General features: G+C 34.3%; 1 protein-coding gene across 1 annotated transcript in view; it reads right to left on the bottom strand.

Annotated features, from left to right (window-relative positions):
* The window catches only part of TMEM135 (transmembrane protein 135), an 898,466-nt gene that overhangs the window by 787,834 nt on the left and 93,418 nt on the right, over nt 1–17,214 (bottom strand). The window contains exon 2 of the mRNA XM_053708634.1: nt 3,632–3,759. Within this exon, the coding sequence (XP_053564609.1) occupies nt 3,632–3,759 (128 nt within the window). The remainder of the gene's footprint in view (nt 1–3,631; nt 3,760–17,214) is intronic.

A 17,214-nucleotide genomic window follows, 5' to 3' on the forward strand; every position in this document is an offset into this window, starting at 1 on the left:
AAACCACTTGTCATGTTTCTACCTCGTTCTCAGATGGTGCTTCAACCACTCACAGCACACCCCTCCTCTTACTACTCTACACATTAAAGGGACAGTAAACAGCTTGGAATTGTATATAACAATCTGTCCCTTTAATGCACAGATCCCAGTGAATGAAAGACAGTACACACCATGCAGTAGAATCTACAACCACAGACAACAGAAATATAATGGGTATTACTTTAGATTTGATTGCTTTTATATCAACATTATTTTGCTCTACAGGGGGCATATGTAATTATACTGCATTCACCTACATTTAAACATTATCCAGCACTGGCATTTACTTATGTAGTTGCCAACTGTCTTGTTTTTCCTGGGACAGTCCCAGTCTCATTTTTTGGCTTCTTGTCCCTGCTTTTTAAGCTTGTTACTTGTTTAATTCAGTATGTATATAGCTTATGAATATTGTGTGCAGCGCAGTACTCCCACCACAAAGGACGCTGTGGCATTAGTCTAATGCTTACAGTATGTTTTTTTTCTTGCAGTTTTCTATGGTCTTCTGTTACACTGAAGTTTAGTAGTGTGAGGTCTGGTATGGAAAAAAACATGATAAGTTATATATAATACCAGGGATGATAGGAGGCAATGGGTGAGAAAGCCAGGCAGCTCAATAGTGTTGCACAGCTTGTGACATGTGTAATTCTCCCCATATATACAATGACAATTTGCTTAGCAAGGGCTTAACATCAAGATTTTCATGTGCTGGGACTGAAATTCACAGAACATACAAAAATTCAGATTTACTGGGGGATTTCTGGGTCTATTGATATCAAGATAAAAACATGACTATTTACCTCCATAAAATGCCGTCTACTTGTGAAACTTTCTTAGCAAGTCCTTAGCATATCTGCATATCTTGTTCTCAGCACCCCCAAGACAGCAGTTAGCAGGTTAAACATATTAGTATATATTAATTTCAGCATGTGTAACATCTTATATAAACTAGGGTGTTTTCTGCTATACAGATGCTGAAGGGTTAATAATTTTGGATCCTTGTTAGAATCTGACTGTGGCCGTTTGTGCATTTGGGTTTTTTTCTGAGCTGAATTTATTCTTGTGAAAGTTCAACACAATAAGATCTGGATTTGCACAGATCTTAGGGTGTTGAACTTTTACAAGAATAAATCTGAAAAAAAGCAGAATGCTAAAAGAAGCCTCTTGTGAGCTGCTGGTGCAATGCTGAATACGGAGAGCGTATTGCTCACCGAATTCAGCGAGGTCTTGCGGACCTGATCCGCACTGTCGGATCAGGTCCGCAAGACCTTTCTTAAATAGGCCTCTTAGGGCCAATTATCTAAAGGTCTCTAGACTGGCTAGGTTATTTAAAGGGATAGGAAAGTCAAAATTAAACTTGCAGGATTCAGCTAGAGCATGCCATTTTAAGACACTTTTAAATTCACTTCTATTTTTAAATGTGCTTTGTTCTCTTACTATTTCTTGTTGAAAAAGAATAAACACATATCTACACTAGTAGGAGCTAGGTTGCTGATTGGTGCCTTTACACATTTGTCTCTTGTGATTGGCTAACTAGATATGTTCAGCTAACTGCCAGCAGTGCAAAGAAGCTGCTTCAGCAAAGGATAACAAGAGAATGAAACAAATGTGTTAATAGAAGTAAATTGGAAAGTTGTTTATAATTGTAAGTTCTATACAAATTATGAAAGAAAATGTTGGGGTTTTTCTATCCCTTTAAGAATGCTTATTACTATTTGCCTGGTGGAATTATGTAAAGTCACTTTTAACCATAAAAGCAGGGTGTCTAGCTAAGGGGCGTATACTGCATTTTCGTTGAGGAAAGAGATGCATACATTGCCATAAAAAATCATAACTTAAAAATCATACAAAATGAATAACTGAACCATTCACACATAAATATGCAGGAAAAAATTGTATTGTTAAGGTGCATCAAAAACCAAAACAAAATTGTTCACCAAAAAAAGTTCAACTTTACTTATTGAAAATCTATAAAAGAATAAATATAGAGGGGAAAACAAAGTTTATTTTTGTTCTTGACAGATTCTAGTGTTGAATATTAAAAATGTTCAATACCCTCCATAGTCTGACAAATATATGTTTATTTTATATTTACATTTATTACCAGTCGGGGCCAGGCACTTGCCAGGCCACAAAATTATTTTTTCAGCCTGATATAAGCACAAAATACACATTCCAACCTAAAATTAGAATCTTTATACCATATTTTATTTAGAAAAAAACAAACTGTTAAATCTAATTTTGTCTATTAACATTTTTTTATATAGGAGCTACATCTCGCTTCACAACATTCATTCATTAATTCTTGCTTAATAAAAGTTTTATTTTTATAGCATAAAAAAAAATCTAATTTTTAGCACAAAACTTACAACTTATTGCAATAATCATGCAAAATGTTAAATGTAAATGAAAGACCAATATCATTCAAACTAAAACTTTATTTGCATATCCTAGCCAGAAACGACAGTTGAATGAAAATCATTGTATGAGGAAATGTGTAGGAAAACAGGTCTCTTGGTTTGTGGGGGGTATTTATATGGTCTCTAATGCACTGGTTGACAAACCCAGGAACCAGGGAGCCACTGACTCCTAGCCTTTTGCCCCTGACAACTAACTTTTTGAGTCATTCTTCATATATCTATATGCAAATACCCCTGTCTGGCTCCAAAATTTTAAACAGATTTATCAGCCCCTGCTCTAATGAATAATCTCAACATATTAAATAGATAACAAATATAACATGTACACAGATAATTGACTGACCTATCGAGCAATTTGTCACTGAATAAGGGAGGGGGATTGCCACTTGTCTGTTCCTCTAAATAAGTAATTCCCAATACTCTGTTGCTGATATAAAAAGTATTTTGGATCACATCAAGGGGAACATTTTTTCCTGTTGAAACTACCACCTATACTAAAAATGTAAATACTGCAGTATTTACTGTAAAAAAGCTATGCAAACAAGAGATGGCAGCAGAAATCAACCTCTCAGTGGGAGTGGGAAGAGATCCTGGCCAATCTAAGAGGATTTCCTGCAGCAACTTTGAATACAATAAACAGCTGATTTGAGGGTTTATTGTCCCTTCAAAACAAATATTATAATATTGAATATGCACTTCTTGCTACTGACAGAAAAGGGCAATTGCCTCTGTTTTATTGGTTTAGAGGGTCACAGAAAAAAATATTGATTATTTCAGGACACCAGATTGTATGTAAAGCAATAACTTTTTTCCAACAACCTCAATGGTTTGTGTATACAATCTCCTATACAAGATCTGTAAGGTGACAACTGGATGCTGGATGCCAGCAAGTTGTAATGATGTGAATACAAAGAAGGATTCATTTAGCACTTTGTTTGGTATCTTCAAACCTTAACGATAATCTATTTTTGTGGCGCCCACTATCACACATACACAAGGTGACCTATATGCTGCCCATACGGTTAGAGTGTGGGATTTATAGGCAAATAAAGACTGATTCAGCACACAGAAGTTACCTATAACTGTAGGACACCTATAACACATCATGTCTAAGCAGGGAATACAGTCTGCCATCATACATATATCCCTATAAGCTCACACAAATCGTTACTGACCTTAGAATGCAGAAGAAAGCAATGTACAGGCTCCCATTGGCCGTCAAGAAGGATGTTGACCGGAAGAGCTCAGGTAGTAGTTTGTGTAAGTAGTAATCAAACTTTCTCCTCCGCAGTAAAGCAGCCACCTGTAAGCACAAGAAGGTCATACACTGTTTAGGTCAGGTACAATAGTTATGTTCAATTTACCAAATAGTTTCTTTTCATGATACAAAATATTATAATTGTGTTATTATTCAATATGTTATGAGTAATAATAGCAGCACTGTGTACATAATGATAAAGCCCCACCAGTACATCTGAACCTTGCTATATAGGCATCATGGCTGCTCCTCTACATGCCAATCCTATGCAGAGACAGATTTACTACTTCTTGTATAGGGACTTTAAACTGATGGGTACAAATACATTAGATTGGATACAATCCATCCTGCTATTGTTTATCCTTCTGGAGATTTCATCAAAGCTGGTTTCTTATTTAATCTCTTATAAATGACTCTTAGGGCTAGATTTCTCATTGTCCGAATGCATTGATTGGTTGTGAGCTTGCTCATTTGAACCTGCAACTGATATTTATGAAACAGAGGTTTAAACCCTCTTCACCAACCTAGTACTGGTGGATGAAAATCCCTCCGGATTCATTCAACCGGGTGATTGACAAGCCTTACTTTCACCCAATTGGTTGCGTAAGGGTAGGGGGTGGCATTGCACAAGCGGTAAATACGGAAGGAAAATGCACTCCACAATTTGTGATTAAATGCGGACAGGTTCACAACATAAACCCTGTCCGTTACTAAAGCTCTGCATTTTCACACTGGGCACAGCCATTTTTTTGCACTCTGTGAGAGAAGCAGTACACATTAAAAAAATCTGTGACATTGTTGCCTTTTTGCCATCCTGTATCAAGCACTTGTTCAGCGTGCACAATACAGAGGGGGCGCTGTACGTTTCTTAAAGGCAAAATTGCTCTGTGTTGTTTTTTTTATGTTGTGTAACTTTTAAACTGTGTAAAAGAATAACTGCAAAAATGTAGTTTTCACTCAATATTTAGGTAGCTAAACTGAAGTGCAAGATTATAGCTGTACAAAAGCCAGCAATATCACTGATCTGTGATAGTGTGCCACCTCTGTCACTGGGTGCAAGAATATGTGGGCTCCAAGATGGCAGCTCCCAGCATGAAACTGCAGAGCTTTACCAACTGGCATCTGTAGCAACTCTGCTCCTGTAGTTGTACCCAGAAATGTAATATTTCTTTAAAGTCACTTGACTCAGAACACACATTCAACCCCATATACAAGCGCTTACCAAATCCTGCCTTTCACACCTGCGCAACATTTCCAGAATTCGTCTCTTCCTTACTCAAAAAACGACAAAAATACTTATTCATTCCCTCATTTTGGCATGCATTAATTATAGCAATCTACTTCTAAATGGCCTTGCAAAACACTGCCTTTCCTCCCTCCAATCTATTATGAATGATTCTGCTAGACTCATCTACCTAAGTCGCCGATCTACATCAGCTGCTCTGCTCTGCCAGTCTCTACACTGGCTCCCCATACACTCCAGAATACAATTTAAAGTATTAACCCTAACTTACAAAGCACTCAACAGTCTGACTCTCAACTATATTTCCTCTCTCATCGTGAAATATTCTCCATCCCGTCCTCTTCGATCAACATCTGACCTACGTCTGTCCACTCCTGTTATCTCTACGTCCCACTCCCGCCTACAGGACTTCTCACGTGCTGCTCCTGTCCTCTGGAACTCTCTACCCTGCTCCATAAGACTGTCTCCAACCTTGTATAGCTTCAGATGCTCCTTGAAAACCCACCTATTCAGAGAGGCTTACCATCTCTCCTCCATCTCTCATCCTGACTACAAAAGCCTGTTTAAAGATCCAAAGGTCACAGGTTCAAATCCCAGCAGGGCCGACAGCCCTTTATACTTCCGAGGTCGATCAAAATGAGTACCATTAAATTGGGTAATAATAACAACTATTTCTTTTCAGCTGACGATTTTGGTTAATTCTGAGAGCTAGCGCTGAAAAAGCGCTTTGAGTCCCACTGGGAGAAAGGCGCTATATAAATACTAGTTATTATTATTATTGTTATTATAAAATACTAGTTATTATCCTAACCAAACAAATACATGAACGTTCTTGAGAAAGGCCCTTTTTTGAGGGCAGAAACGCGTTGACATATTGGTAAGCATTACTTTAATCTTTACTTCATTCTCATATTGGATACACTATGTTGTGAATTTCTTTTTTTACAGGGACACTTTTTAGGATACCATAGGAGCAGCTGACAGGTGCTAGGATCCAATCAGCTACTTCAGCAACCACACTCAGGAATTTGGATCTGTTAAAGTAACTAACATTGGAAGGAATCAATTTCCTCACTTTCACCTTGCTTTTCATCACCCATTTTTTCAATTTTTTAGTTTTGATTGACTTATTTTTGTTCTTCACTAACATTTGTTGATCAACTTTTTGAACACTTTTTTGGATTATATTTTATATTTTTATTTTTTATGTTATTGCATATTGTGTATTTTATTTTTTATGTTATTGCATATTGTGTATTTTATTTAATTATATCTTAACCTCACTGGATTAAGTAGCTAGCATTTTTATATCCATTTGCACTCACTCACTATTTGATTGTATCTATACAATTATTTTGCTACCCCCCTTTTTTTGCACTGCAGTGCATTTTTCTATTTTTTGGAACACTATTTTTGTAACACTAATTTTGAACACTATTGTTTGTATTATTGTTTATTAGTTTTTTGCATGATGCACTTGCTACAGTTGTACTTAGGCTAATTCTGTTTTATTAGTATACACTCTTATTCTGGTGTACCACTCACACTGATCACCTGTTATTACCTCTGTTTTTATTGTAATTATCAGCTTTGGCCCTTTGAGCCGCTTCTGTAAGATATTCCTGTATTTGTAATTTTATTTATATGTGCTTTTTACATTTTTTATATATAGTCTTTTATTACTGATGCTTTTTAACATGGTTCATTAAATAATCTTCTTTTATCTCTCTGTGAGTATATTTATCCCTTGGCCTCTTGTTGGCGCTGTATTCACTTCTTACTACTTGTGCATATTTTTTGGAGGTTGGTTAGGATCTCTGTTTGGATACAGCTTGGGGATTACCTTAGCGCTTGTACACACACCCTTTTGCAACTACAACTGTGACAAGCTACCCCAACCTCATGTCTCTGCACCCTAAACCTGTAGACTGTGAGCTCTCCGGAGCAGGGCCCTCTTCCGCTTGTACTAGATTGGTTTAGTTTTGTATTGTATCACAAATCCTTGTCATTGTATAACCCTACCATTGTACACAGCACTGTGGAATAAGGCGGCACTATACAAATAAATAATAATAATAATTTTAGTGTTTAAAAACTATTTAAACTGTCATTTTGTTAAAATGCATATTGTCCTGCAGTCCAGAAAGTCACTCCTTGAAAAGCTGCTTTTCTCATTTGCTGCAAACAATTAATGAAAAAGATTAATAAGCTTCAGACTTAATTAAGTAATCACTGTGCAGCATGTTCCTAATCTTGCAGGATGCACTCCAGAAGTTAAAAAAAATCTTAGTTTTTAAAAGTAACCTAAAAAATAGACAAATAATGAAATTGCAAAAGTTCATTATAGAGTTTTTTTTTTTACTATGTATAGATATTTTATATGAATTTCTTTTTGAGTCAAATGTTGTTAAACAAACATGTAAATTACTTTTCCATGATCTACCACACTTAAAGGGACATGAAACCCAAAATGTTCTTTCATGATTCAGATAGAGAATACAATCTTAAACAACATTTCAATTTACTTCTATTATTCAATTTGCTTCATTCTTCAGATATCCTTTGTTTAAGAAATAGAAAATGCACATAAGTGAGCTAATCACACAAGGCAGCCACTGAGCCTATTTAGATATGATTTTCAACAAAGGATATCAAGAGAATGAAACCAATTAGATAATAGAAGTCAATTGGAAAGTTGTTTAAAATTGCATGTTCTTTTTAAATGACACTACTAGTAGAACACAAGCTAATGGATATCCCTTGGCCTGGAAAACCAGTGTAGTATAAAATGAAAGTTGGAATAGAATATACATTTTTATTTACACAGCTTCATATTTGCATGGGAAACTGTACAGTGTTAATATATCTTCTTATAAAAAAAAATCCATATTTTCCAAAACAAGAAAAATAATATGGCGTTAAGAAGTGTGCACATCACCTACAGTGGCAAACTAAAGCATCAAACCTGGGACAACAGAGCTGACTTGAAAGTCATTAACCAACTATGTAGAAATGAAAAACTAATTGTTAATAGGTAGAAAATATTTTCAAGTCAAAATATATTTTGTAATTTTTAAAAAATATTTTAAATATTATAGACAATCTCGGTCTCACAAACTACATTGTCTTCAACTTTTTAGAGAGTCTCATGTCAAGCCACTCTACAGGACTTCTTATACTCCTGAGAAAGGGTTTAGATGGGGTAACTCTAATATTTGCCCAAAATGCTCTTACCCAGCGGCTAACTTTTTGCATATGATTTGGGGTTGTCCCAGAATTAGACAACTATGGCGGAAAAAAGATTATTGGATTCTTAATGTAATGAAGATGCCTCTGCAGAACCCAGAATCAACAACATAAAAAATTGTCAACATGATTATCCTTGCAGCAAGATATTTCATTTTCAGGAAATGGAAAGAGGCAGCTATTCCTAATATTTCGGAAACTAAAAATTATTTGAAAAATCAATGTATAATAGAACAGCATGACAAAGATATGAACAAAGAACGGGATATACAGTATGGTCTACCTTTATCAAAAGTTTACCCCCTTGTGAAGTTGACTATCTGATATATCATTCAGAGATTCAGAATTAGTTTCATTAGGGATTTGGTGAAATGATTCGCTTTTTTCTCTTTGCTTTTTTCTTTCTTCCCCTTACTTTCCTTTTTTTTGGAGGGGGGGGGGGATTAGATATATTTCTGAATTACCTATTTACATGAATGGAATGTAATGTAATAATTACTCGTTTCATAGAGAAATGGAAATTGCTAATTAAAGATTTGGTGAACTAATTCTTCCCTTGACTAGATATATTTCTCTTTGATTTATTTACATGAATATAACATAATAATTATTTGTTTCTGTGTATTATGTTTTCTGTTAACATTTATGTTTTCTGTGAAATATCAATAAAAAATGAGAGGGAAAAAATATTTTAGGCAATATTTGGGATCTCAGCATCAATAGTGCAAAAAAATAAAAATAAACAGAAGAAAAAACAAACAGAAAAATAATTATGTACTAATAAAAACACAAATACTTAAAGTGTGAGTAATTTTCAATCTCTAATTATTTCAGCATTTATTATAGACTTTAGTTTTCATTTGTTAAAAAAAAAATATTTAACAAGCATTTTAGTAAAAAGTAATAACCTGCTTTATTCTGTCAACTTTTATTTATAAAACAACTATTTTTGCAGACTAGCTTTTGTAAAGCTACATATGTGACGTTAAATTATCTTGTATAAAGATACCTATTTTAAAAATTTGTAAATTATTTAGATCTATCAATGGTGTTTTATAAAACCATTACTTTTCAGACTGCTACATATGGGAAATAAATGTACCTTGTAATTTAATATTAAACGTTACCTATTGTCACAGTTTGTACATTGTGTATGATATTTTTAAAAGTTAATAAAAAATAATATTGATTTATAAAACAATTATTTTTTTCACACTGTAAGGCTACAATAAAAAACAAATCTTTTTTTAAGATAATATTAAATGTTACCCACTTTTCCCAGTTTGCATATTGTTTAGATCTATTTGTGGTGTTTTGAACAGGTTTACAAAACAAACAAAACTGTGATTGACACTATCTGTTTTCTTTATGCCAAATGTTCTTATCAGACCACTGAAATACAAGCTGGGCTATCTTCTGAGGATAATCAGACAATGCATCACTTGCCAGTACTTCCCACCGATGGCTGATAAACTTCAGGTGAGGTCACAAAGTCACTCAAAAATGGAATTTGGAACACAAAAAAAAAAAAAAAAAAACCCTTTTCATTTATGCTGAATACTTTTGAACTGTAGCAATAATGCATATTATTTTAAAGTGATGGTAAATATTAGTATTGTATAAATTGTCCCTTGTCTGCATTAGCCAACCCCAGCTTAAACAGCTGTTTTTAAAAAAAAAAAAAATTCAATAAATTGTGTTTTTATTAATGTAGTATTATGCATTTTCCTCTGCTCCCTTCCGTTTATTTTTTGAAGTATAGTGATGTATAGAGTGGGCCCCACCAGCTCTGTACATAGTATATAATGCCTATACAGATTCATCCAAGTAAACAGTGAATCACAAGATTCACTGTTTAGTCATTGAGAAAGAAGGAACACTCCAAGCAAGCATACAGTGAGACAGCCGATTGGCTGGTAAACAGCATTTGGCAATCAGACACAACTGCACATTAAATGCAACGTGCTGTGTGGTAACTAATCTCATTGGGTAACATAAAATAAAAATAAAACAGTCAAGAGAGGGGGCCGACAGGGGATGTCCCACATAAGAAATAAATATATAATATAATAATTATAGGCATTTTATACAACTGAGGAAAAAACATCAACTATCAATAAAGAAAAAGTGGTTAATCTAACTTTACTATCACTTTGGAAATGTTAAATGTGATGCATAACCATTATCTGGGACATTATTGTAGCATAATACATGGAACAGAACAATATACATACCTATACACATGTACACACACACATATGTGTGTATATATATATATATATATATATATATATATATAAACACGCATATATAATTGGTGGAAGACAGTTATGTGACTTAGGATGATTCAAACCAGTTTAGTGTTTGTTGATGATAAACCTTAATTGAATAATAAAAATCTTTACTGTATAAATGTATAATTAAATGGTTCATAGATCATATATTATTTCTAAATAACACTATGATCTAAAACTCTCTTATAAATATTTGTTTATAAATTATTAAACACCTTCTCCTATAAAATGTAATCTTATTATTGTTCACAATTAATTTGTATGTTTAAATTTATTTAGTTTTTTTATTTGAACTTTTGAGATATTTAAAAAATACAAAAGAATTAAAAAACAATGTTTTAAATAAAACATAAATGTGCAACTGGAAATAAAGATCAGTTTCTTATATATAAAATGTAATTTGTTCATGATTCTAACAGTGTATGTATTACTTGTACAATGCAGATATTCATTAAGTCTTACTAAGACCAGATTCACATGACAATTACCCCATCACAGCTAAAGGAGTTTTTGTATCACTAATATCATCACTATCATGCGCACCAACTATCTACACTATTCAAAATCCAGCGGAGTGCTATAGACCAGGAATACGACCACCCGCTATTCAAATTAAAGTATAGCACAGAAGAAACCCGTGTTCCTGAGTCACATCCTAGACTATTCCCCAGGAGTGTGGTATGTTGCAGATAAACAATACGGCTTGCAATTTTGCAGAAGTATTGTCTGGGAAATGTATAAAAACAAAAAATCACAACAACAACAAATCAATGCCTGTACACAGGGCAAAAGTTCTCCAGTTGATTGAGGGAGACCTCTATTCTAATCAATGCAGCCTGTATTAACTCTTTATCCACTAACACCCCAACTGATAAACCCCTTAAACTCCAAGTCTCCCACAAGAAATAGCCCCTTAAATGCCAAGAGCCACACTGCAATTAACCCATTAACAGTCAAGACCCCAATCAGTATATCAGTGCATTTTTACAGTTCATGTGTGTCATATAGATAACGTGCTCACTCCCATGGAGTTATGTATGAGTCAGCAATGATTGGCTAAACTGCAAGTCAGTCAAAAGAACTGAGGCAGAAAAGTGTATTAATATAACAGTGTTGATTATGCAAAAATAGGGATTGGGTAATAAAGGGATTATCTATCTTTTTAAGCAATAAACATTTTCATTTTTTTTTTATATATTTTTATTTATAATCCAATTCAAGATACAATCCGAAATTCCGAAAATTCTTTGGTTGCAATGGCCAACTCGAGAAACAATGTACCCCTAAAAGGTGCAAAAAACTGCAGTTGGGTTTCTTTAGGATAGTTTATGATTACATTCTTCCATTTATAAAAAAAAGCGTTTAATTTGTGCTTCTGAATTTATCGAGGTATCCATTTGCTCCATAATCAACTGGCTTTTAAGTTTATGATGGAATTATGTCAAGCTAGGGGCTTTGTTAGATTTCCAATATTTCAGGATCAATAATGTACCCAACATGATTATAGCATTTAGCTGGCGAACATTTTTGCAGGCAATTTCTTTTTGTCTGTCTATAAAAAGAATACGTGGTTACACATTATTTGAATATGATTTTGATTGATTTTATTTATCCAGTAATTAATCTTATGCCAACATTTTTTGACTTTAGGGCAGTTACAAAAACAATGATAGATATCTGCCTTAGATGCCTTGCATTTGTGACAGAGAGCTCCTGAGTTATCCCATCTAGCCTTAATACTTGGTGTAATATATATTCTGTTTATAAGTTTAGTATGCAATTCTCTCCATGAAGTGGAGAGTATAGCGGTGTCTGCCAGTTTAAAACTTTTATGTATGATCTCCACTGGAACCTGCCATGCTTCTGATATTTTTTGTACATTGACTTGTCCACTTGAACTCATAATTATTTTATAAAAGCAGTGAGATAGAGTATTTACCTGCTTTAAATAAATGTAACGATGGGTCTAAAGCGTGCCAGGCTTTCTCCTCTGAAATATTATATGGAAGTGCCTGTACAAAATGTCGGGCCTGAAAGAAGGCAAAAAACTCTTTATTCGATATACCAAATTCTTGTGAGTCAGAGAGAGTGCCCTGCATATCCCTGACCCTGTTTCTCTTAGCTGGTGTAGAAACAATAGCCCCTTTGAAGCCCAATCTTTAAAAAAAATGGAATTCAAGGCTGGGGTAAAATTGGGATTACCAATTATGATTAAGTGTTTAGAAAATCGATGGGTTAATCTGTAGAATTTGGAGTATTTTTTGCCAAGCCGTGATCACATTTTGAATAACGAGAAGTTGTTTAATTTTGGTTGGCCGCTTATCTGGGGTATAATGCAGGAGTGCTTTTAGGGAGTATGGCTGTACGAAGATTTCTTCTAGGGGGTGAACTGCATAATAGTTCATTCCAGTTAGCCAGTCCAAAGCAATCTTTGCCAAACCTACTAAATTGTATATCTCAATATCTGGTAGTGCCAAACTCCCATCAGTTCTAGTTCGTTTTCCGCCCCACAGTAATTGTAAAAATAGCTGCTTCAGTGCATTTAAATCCTTCCGTTTTACCATAATTGGAAGGTTTTGCATCAGAAAAAGAAGTTTATGGAATATCACCATCTTTATTAGATTAACTTTGCCTGTTAAATTTGGCCCTATTTTCCAGATTGTCTTTTATTTTCGTAAGGATTGGGGGGATAATTAAGATCATACCATTCATTAATCTCTATATATAATTTAATGCCCAAATACATAAAGCCATATTTTGCTTCTTTAAATTGACAGGTTTGATATGAGTCTTTATGTCTATTTAGCCAGAAAATTTCTGTTTTAAGTGTATTTACTTTATAGCCTGAGAAGGCACTGAAATCCTTTTATATTTAAATTAGTAACAGGATATTTCTTCTAGTATTAGACATTAAAACTAATAGGTCATCTGCATATAGTAATGTAGTGACCTTTCTTGTACTCAGTTTAATCCCTTTAATGTCTTTTCTTAAACAAATGGCTAGGGGTTCTAAGGCCAAATTAAAGAAATAAGGGGAAAGTGGGCATCCTTGTCTTGATCCCTTGTGAAGGGAAATGTTTGCTGAGGGATTATCATTAATGAGAATAGAGGCATTTTGGCAATTTATAGATTAAACTAATGAAATGTAGGAAAGACCCTTTGACCCCAAACATAGGAATTACTGTAAACAGGTGGTCCCAAGTAATGGAGTCAAAGGCCTTCTCCGCATCTATTGAGATTATTGCTGCGTACGGTCCCTTTAGAGAATTTGTAGATAATAAGTATTTAAAATTAATTGGGGTTTCCTCAAATTATGAGAATAATTTCTTCATGGCATAAAGCCAACCTGGTCCTTATGTATGAGGGGTTCAATAAATGATTTAAACCCAGTTGCTATAATACTCATAAGGATTTTATAGTCACTATTCAATAGTGATAATGGCCTATAGGAGCAGATCTGTTCTGGGTCTTTGGTTTTTTTTTTTAAGATCAAAGCTATTAATGATGAAGTAAAATATCTAGAGCAGGGGGTGCAGTCAGAATAATATTTATTAAATAGCATAACAAGCCTTTGCACAATATCATCTGACAGTATTTTATATAGCTCAACTGGGATCTGATCTGGACCAGCCGCTTTATTAGGTGCTGTTCTCTTTAAAGCATTAATGACTTCTTTATAAGAAATAGACCGTTAAAGTAATTTAGTTTACATCTATCCAACTTTGGAGTCTGAATATTTTTCCAGAACTTTTCTTTAGCTTGTGGGTTTATTGTATCTGCTGTATATAGTTGTTGGAAATATTGCAAAATATGATTGTTAATTTCCTTAATTTTAGTGGTTCTGCCTGTTGGAGTCTTACGGGATTCTATCGTACACTTTTGGATTTTGTTAAATTAGCCAGGAACATCCCTGGTTTACCTCCGTGTCTATAAAAAAAAACCTTGTCCTAAGCTCTTCTTGAGCCAATTTTTGTGACAAGAATACTTCTCTTTCCCTTTTTGCTTTAAGGTATAATTCCTAAAAATGTTTAGAAGGGTCACTAATATAAGAATTGTAAGCACTATGAAGTTGATTAGTCAATTTGGTGTCCATCACTACCATTTTAAGATTTTGGAGAACTAGATAGGCTTTAATCTCCCCTCTTATTACTGCTTTAAACATTTCCCATAATTTTTCAGTTTGAATTACCGGAGCAAAATTTAATTGATATAATTCTTTCCATTATAATTTTAACCAGGCTTTAAACTGTACATTAACTACCAGGTATCTTGGGAAAAAACTATTATAGTTAGTTTCCTGACAGTTCCTAATTTTAATGTTCAGAGTAAGAATATCATGGTCTGAAATGATTATCTCTTTGATATCAGTCATCATTTCCGTACCCAGCATTTTTTTAGATATAAAAAAATAGTCTATTCTGGAAATTGTTTAATGTGTGTGTGTGACTCGCATGTGAATTTTCTTAAATCCGGATTCTGTACCCGCCAAATATCCTTAATATGTAATGACATTACATTTTTTTTTTACAGAGTTTAGACTCTTGTTTACTATTTTTGTTCAAAGAAGGTTTAAAACTATCCAGAGTGGGGTATGATGCTAAATTAAGATCACCAGCAATAATTACGTTTTTGAATAGACGGGCAAAAGTTTCACCTGCAAATTTTCCCAATACACTTTTTCCAATTTATTCAGGCCATAAATGTTACATAGAGTTAAAAACATTCCCTCTACTTCAACTTGTAAAATTAAATATATTTCCTCTGGGTCTAGTTCCATTCCCAGAATTTTATACTGAAGTTTTTTATTAAAGAGGAAGGCAACTTCTTTTTTTCCTGGTCTTGCACTGGGTTCCCACCACTTCCCCTATCCAGCCCATTTTGAGCTTAGCCAGTTCAGATTCTTTTAGGTGAGTCTCCTGAAGGAAGACAATATCAGGTTTATATCGTTTAAGTTGGGATAAAAAATAAAAAAAAAGTGTTTTTGGGGGGCTTAGATCCCATCTACATTCCAGGAAGCCAAATTAATCTGATCCTTCATCTATTTACATTATATTATTATGAACGAAAGTATACGTTTCTTTATAATACGTAAAAAGCAGGGGTAGGGGCGAGGGAGGCAGGGGAGAAGAAAAAAAAAAAGGAAACATCTGAGACAGCCTCTGTGTACTCAGCCAATATAAAAACGAACTTAGAACATTCTTCAACTCCATAAACTGTACATACATATTTCATTTTAGAAACAAGTCAACTAAATTTCAGATTTTTACAGACTTATAAAATAATACCCTTATTTTTAGCAAATTCCCTAACCTCCTCGGGGTTGCCTAATATCATGCGTTCATTTTCTGTAAGAATTTTAATTTTAGCATGGTAAATTACTGTAGCCTTGATGCCACTACTGATTAGTTAGAGCAAAAAGGCGTAATTTCTTTTCTCTTTTGTGATGTCTCAACAGAGAAGTCCTGAAACAATAATATTGTTTTATCACCAATTGAAAACTGTATTTTTTTCTGTAATGATGCATAATATTGAGCTTGTCCTGGAAGTTGAGAAACTTTGCAATAACAGGTGTGTTCTTAGTTGTGCCGTCAGGTAGTATTTTTGGTGTGCCTATACGGTGAACCCTTTCAACTGCAAAAGGTAGTAAACTGGGGGCAATTCCTAGGGTCTGTGGAAATGTCAGAGAAATACATTTGAGAAGATCTTGGAATTCATTAGATTCTGGTATACCAATAAATCTGACATTATTGCGCCGTGCACAGTCTTCTATCTCATTTAGTTTATGTTGGATATTTACAATTTGTGAGGTTTGTTCTCCTAATGATTAACTCTTGTTGGACATTGGCGTCTTCTAAGTCGGAGACGCACTGTTGTGCCTCACTCAGTCTGTGTGAAAACTGATTTCAGTAGCTAAGTTTGAAATATCTGTTTTAATTTGTTCAAAATGAGGTATCATGAGTTCTAAGATTTGCTTGACTATGTCTTGAGAGTCTAGCGCTGCTGTATCTGTCATACTAGTCAATGTAGGTGAATTTGGGGTATTGTCAGTACCAACTCTATTCTTCCTGTCTCTAATTTTAGGCGGCATGTTTGGAGATATGGTTTTATAACTAGTGATAAATGTATATAGAGTGATAAAAATGTGTAAAATATGTGCAGATTCAGAGAGGGCAAACAAAGTGTAAATCAGTAGTGTCTTTTTTTTTTTTTATAGCCAAGTGCCCATAGAGGGCTGCCTAAAGTGCAAATGGACATCAAAGGCTTAGTTACATATTTTTGTCCCCTTTATCTCGGGTGTCCTCTTTTCTTTAGTGTAAATACAAGTGTGTATTTGTGATGTAGTTCTCTATATCAGTAGAGTAGTGATTATAGTGAGCTTGGGGAATCCTAAGTGTGGAAGAAGAAAGACAGACTCCTGTATCAACAACAAGCACCTAACCCCTTTTTCATTTATCCTTCTGTTTACCCTTTTCCCCTCACAAAGATGTACCCCTTACTGTTACATAATAGAAGTGAGATATTACATTAATATCTTTCCAGGGCACTCTTCAATAAAATGTATGCACCTCTGAACTTGACAAACTTTTTGAGAGCTACGGTCTCCTGTGTGCTCGTAATGTCCACAGCTATTATGGCACGTTTATAGAATAAAATTGAGACTTAGGTTGCTTTAAGTGCCAAAGTCAAGATTCTAATGCAAGTCACTTGCTTATATCT

This window comes from Bombina bombina, chromosome 3, assembly GCF_027579735.1.
Source record: "Bombina bombina isolate aBomBom1 chromosome 3, aBomBom1.pri, whole genome shotgun sequence".
Classification (NCBI taxonomy): domain Eukaryota; kingdom Metazoa; phylum Chordata; class Amphibia; order Anura; family Bombinatoridae; genus Bombina; species Bombina bombina.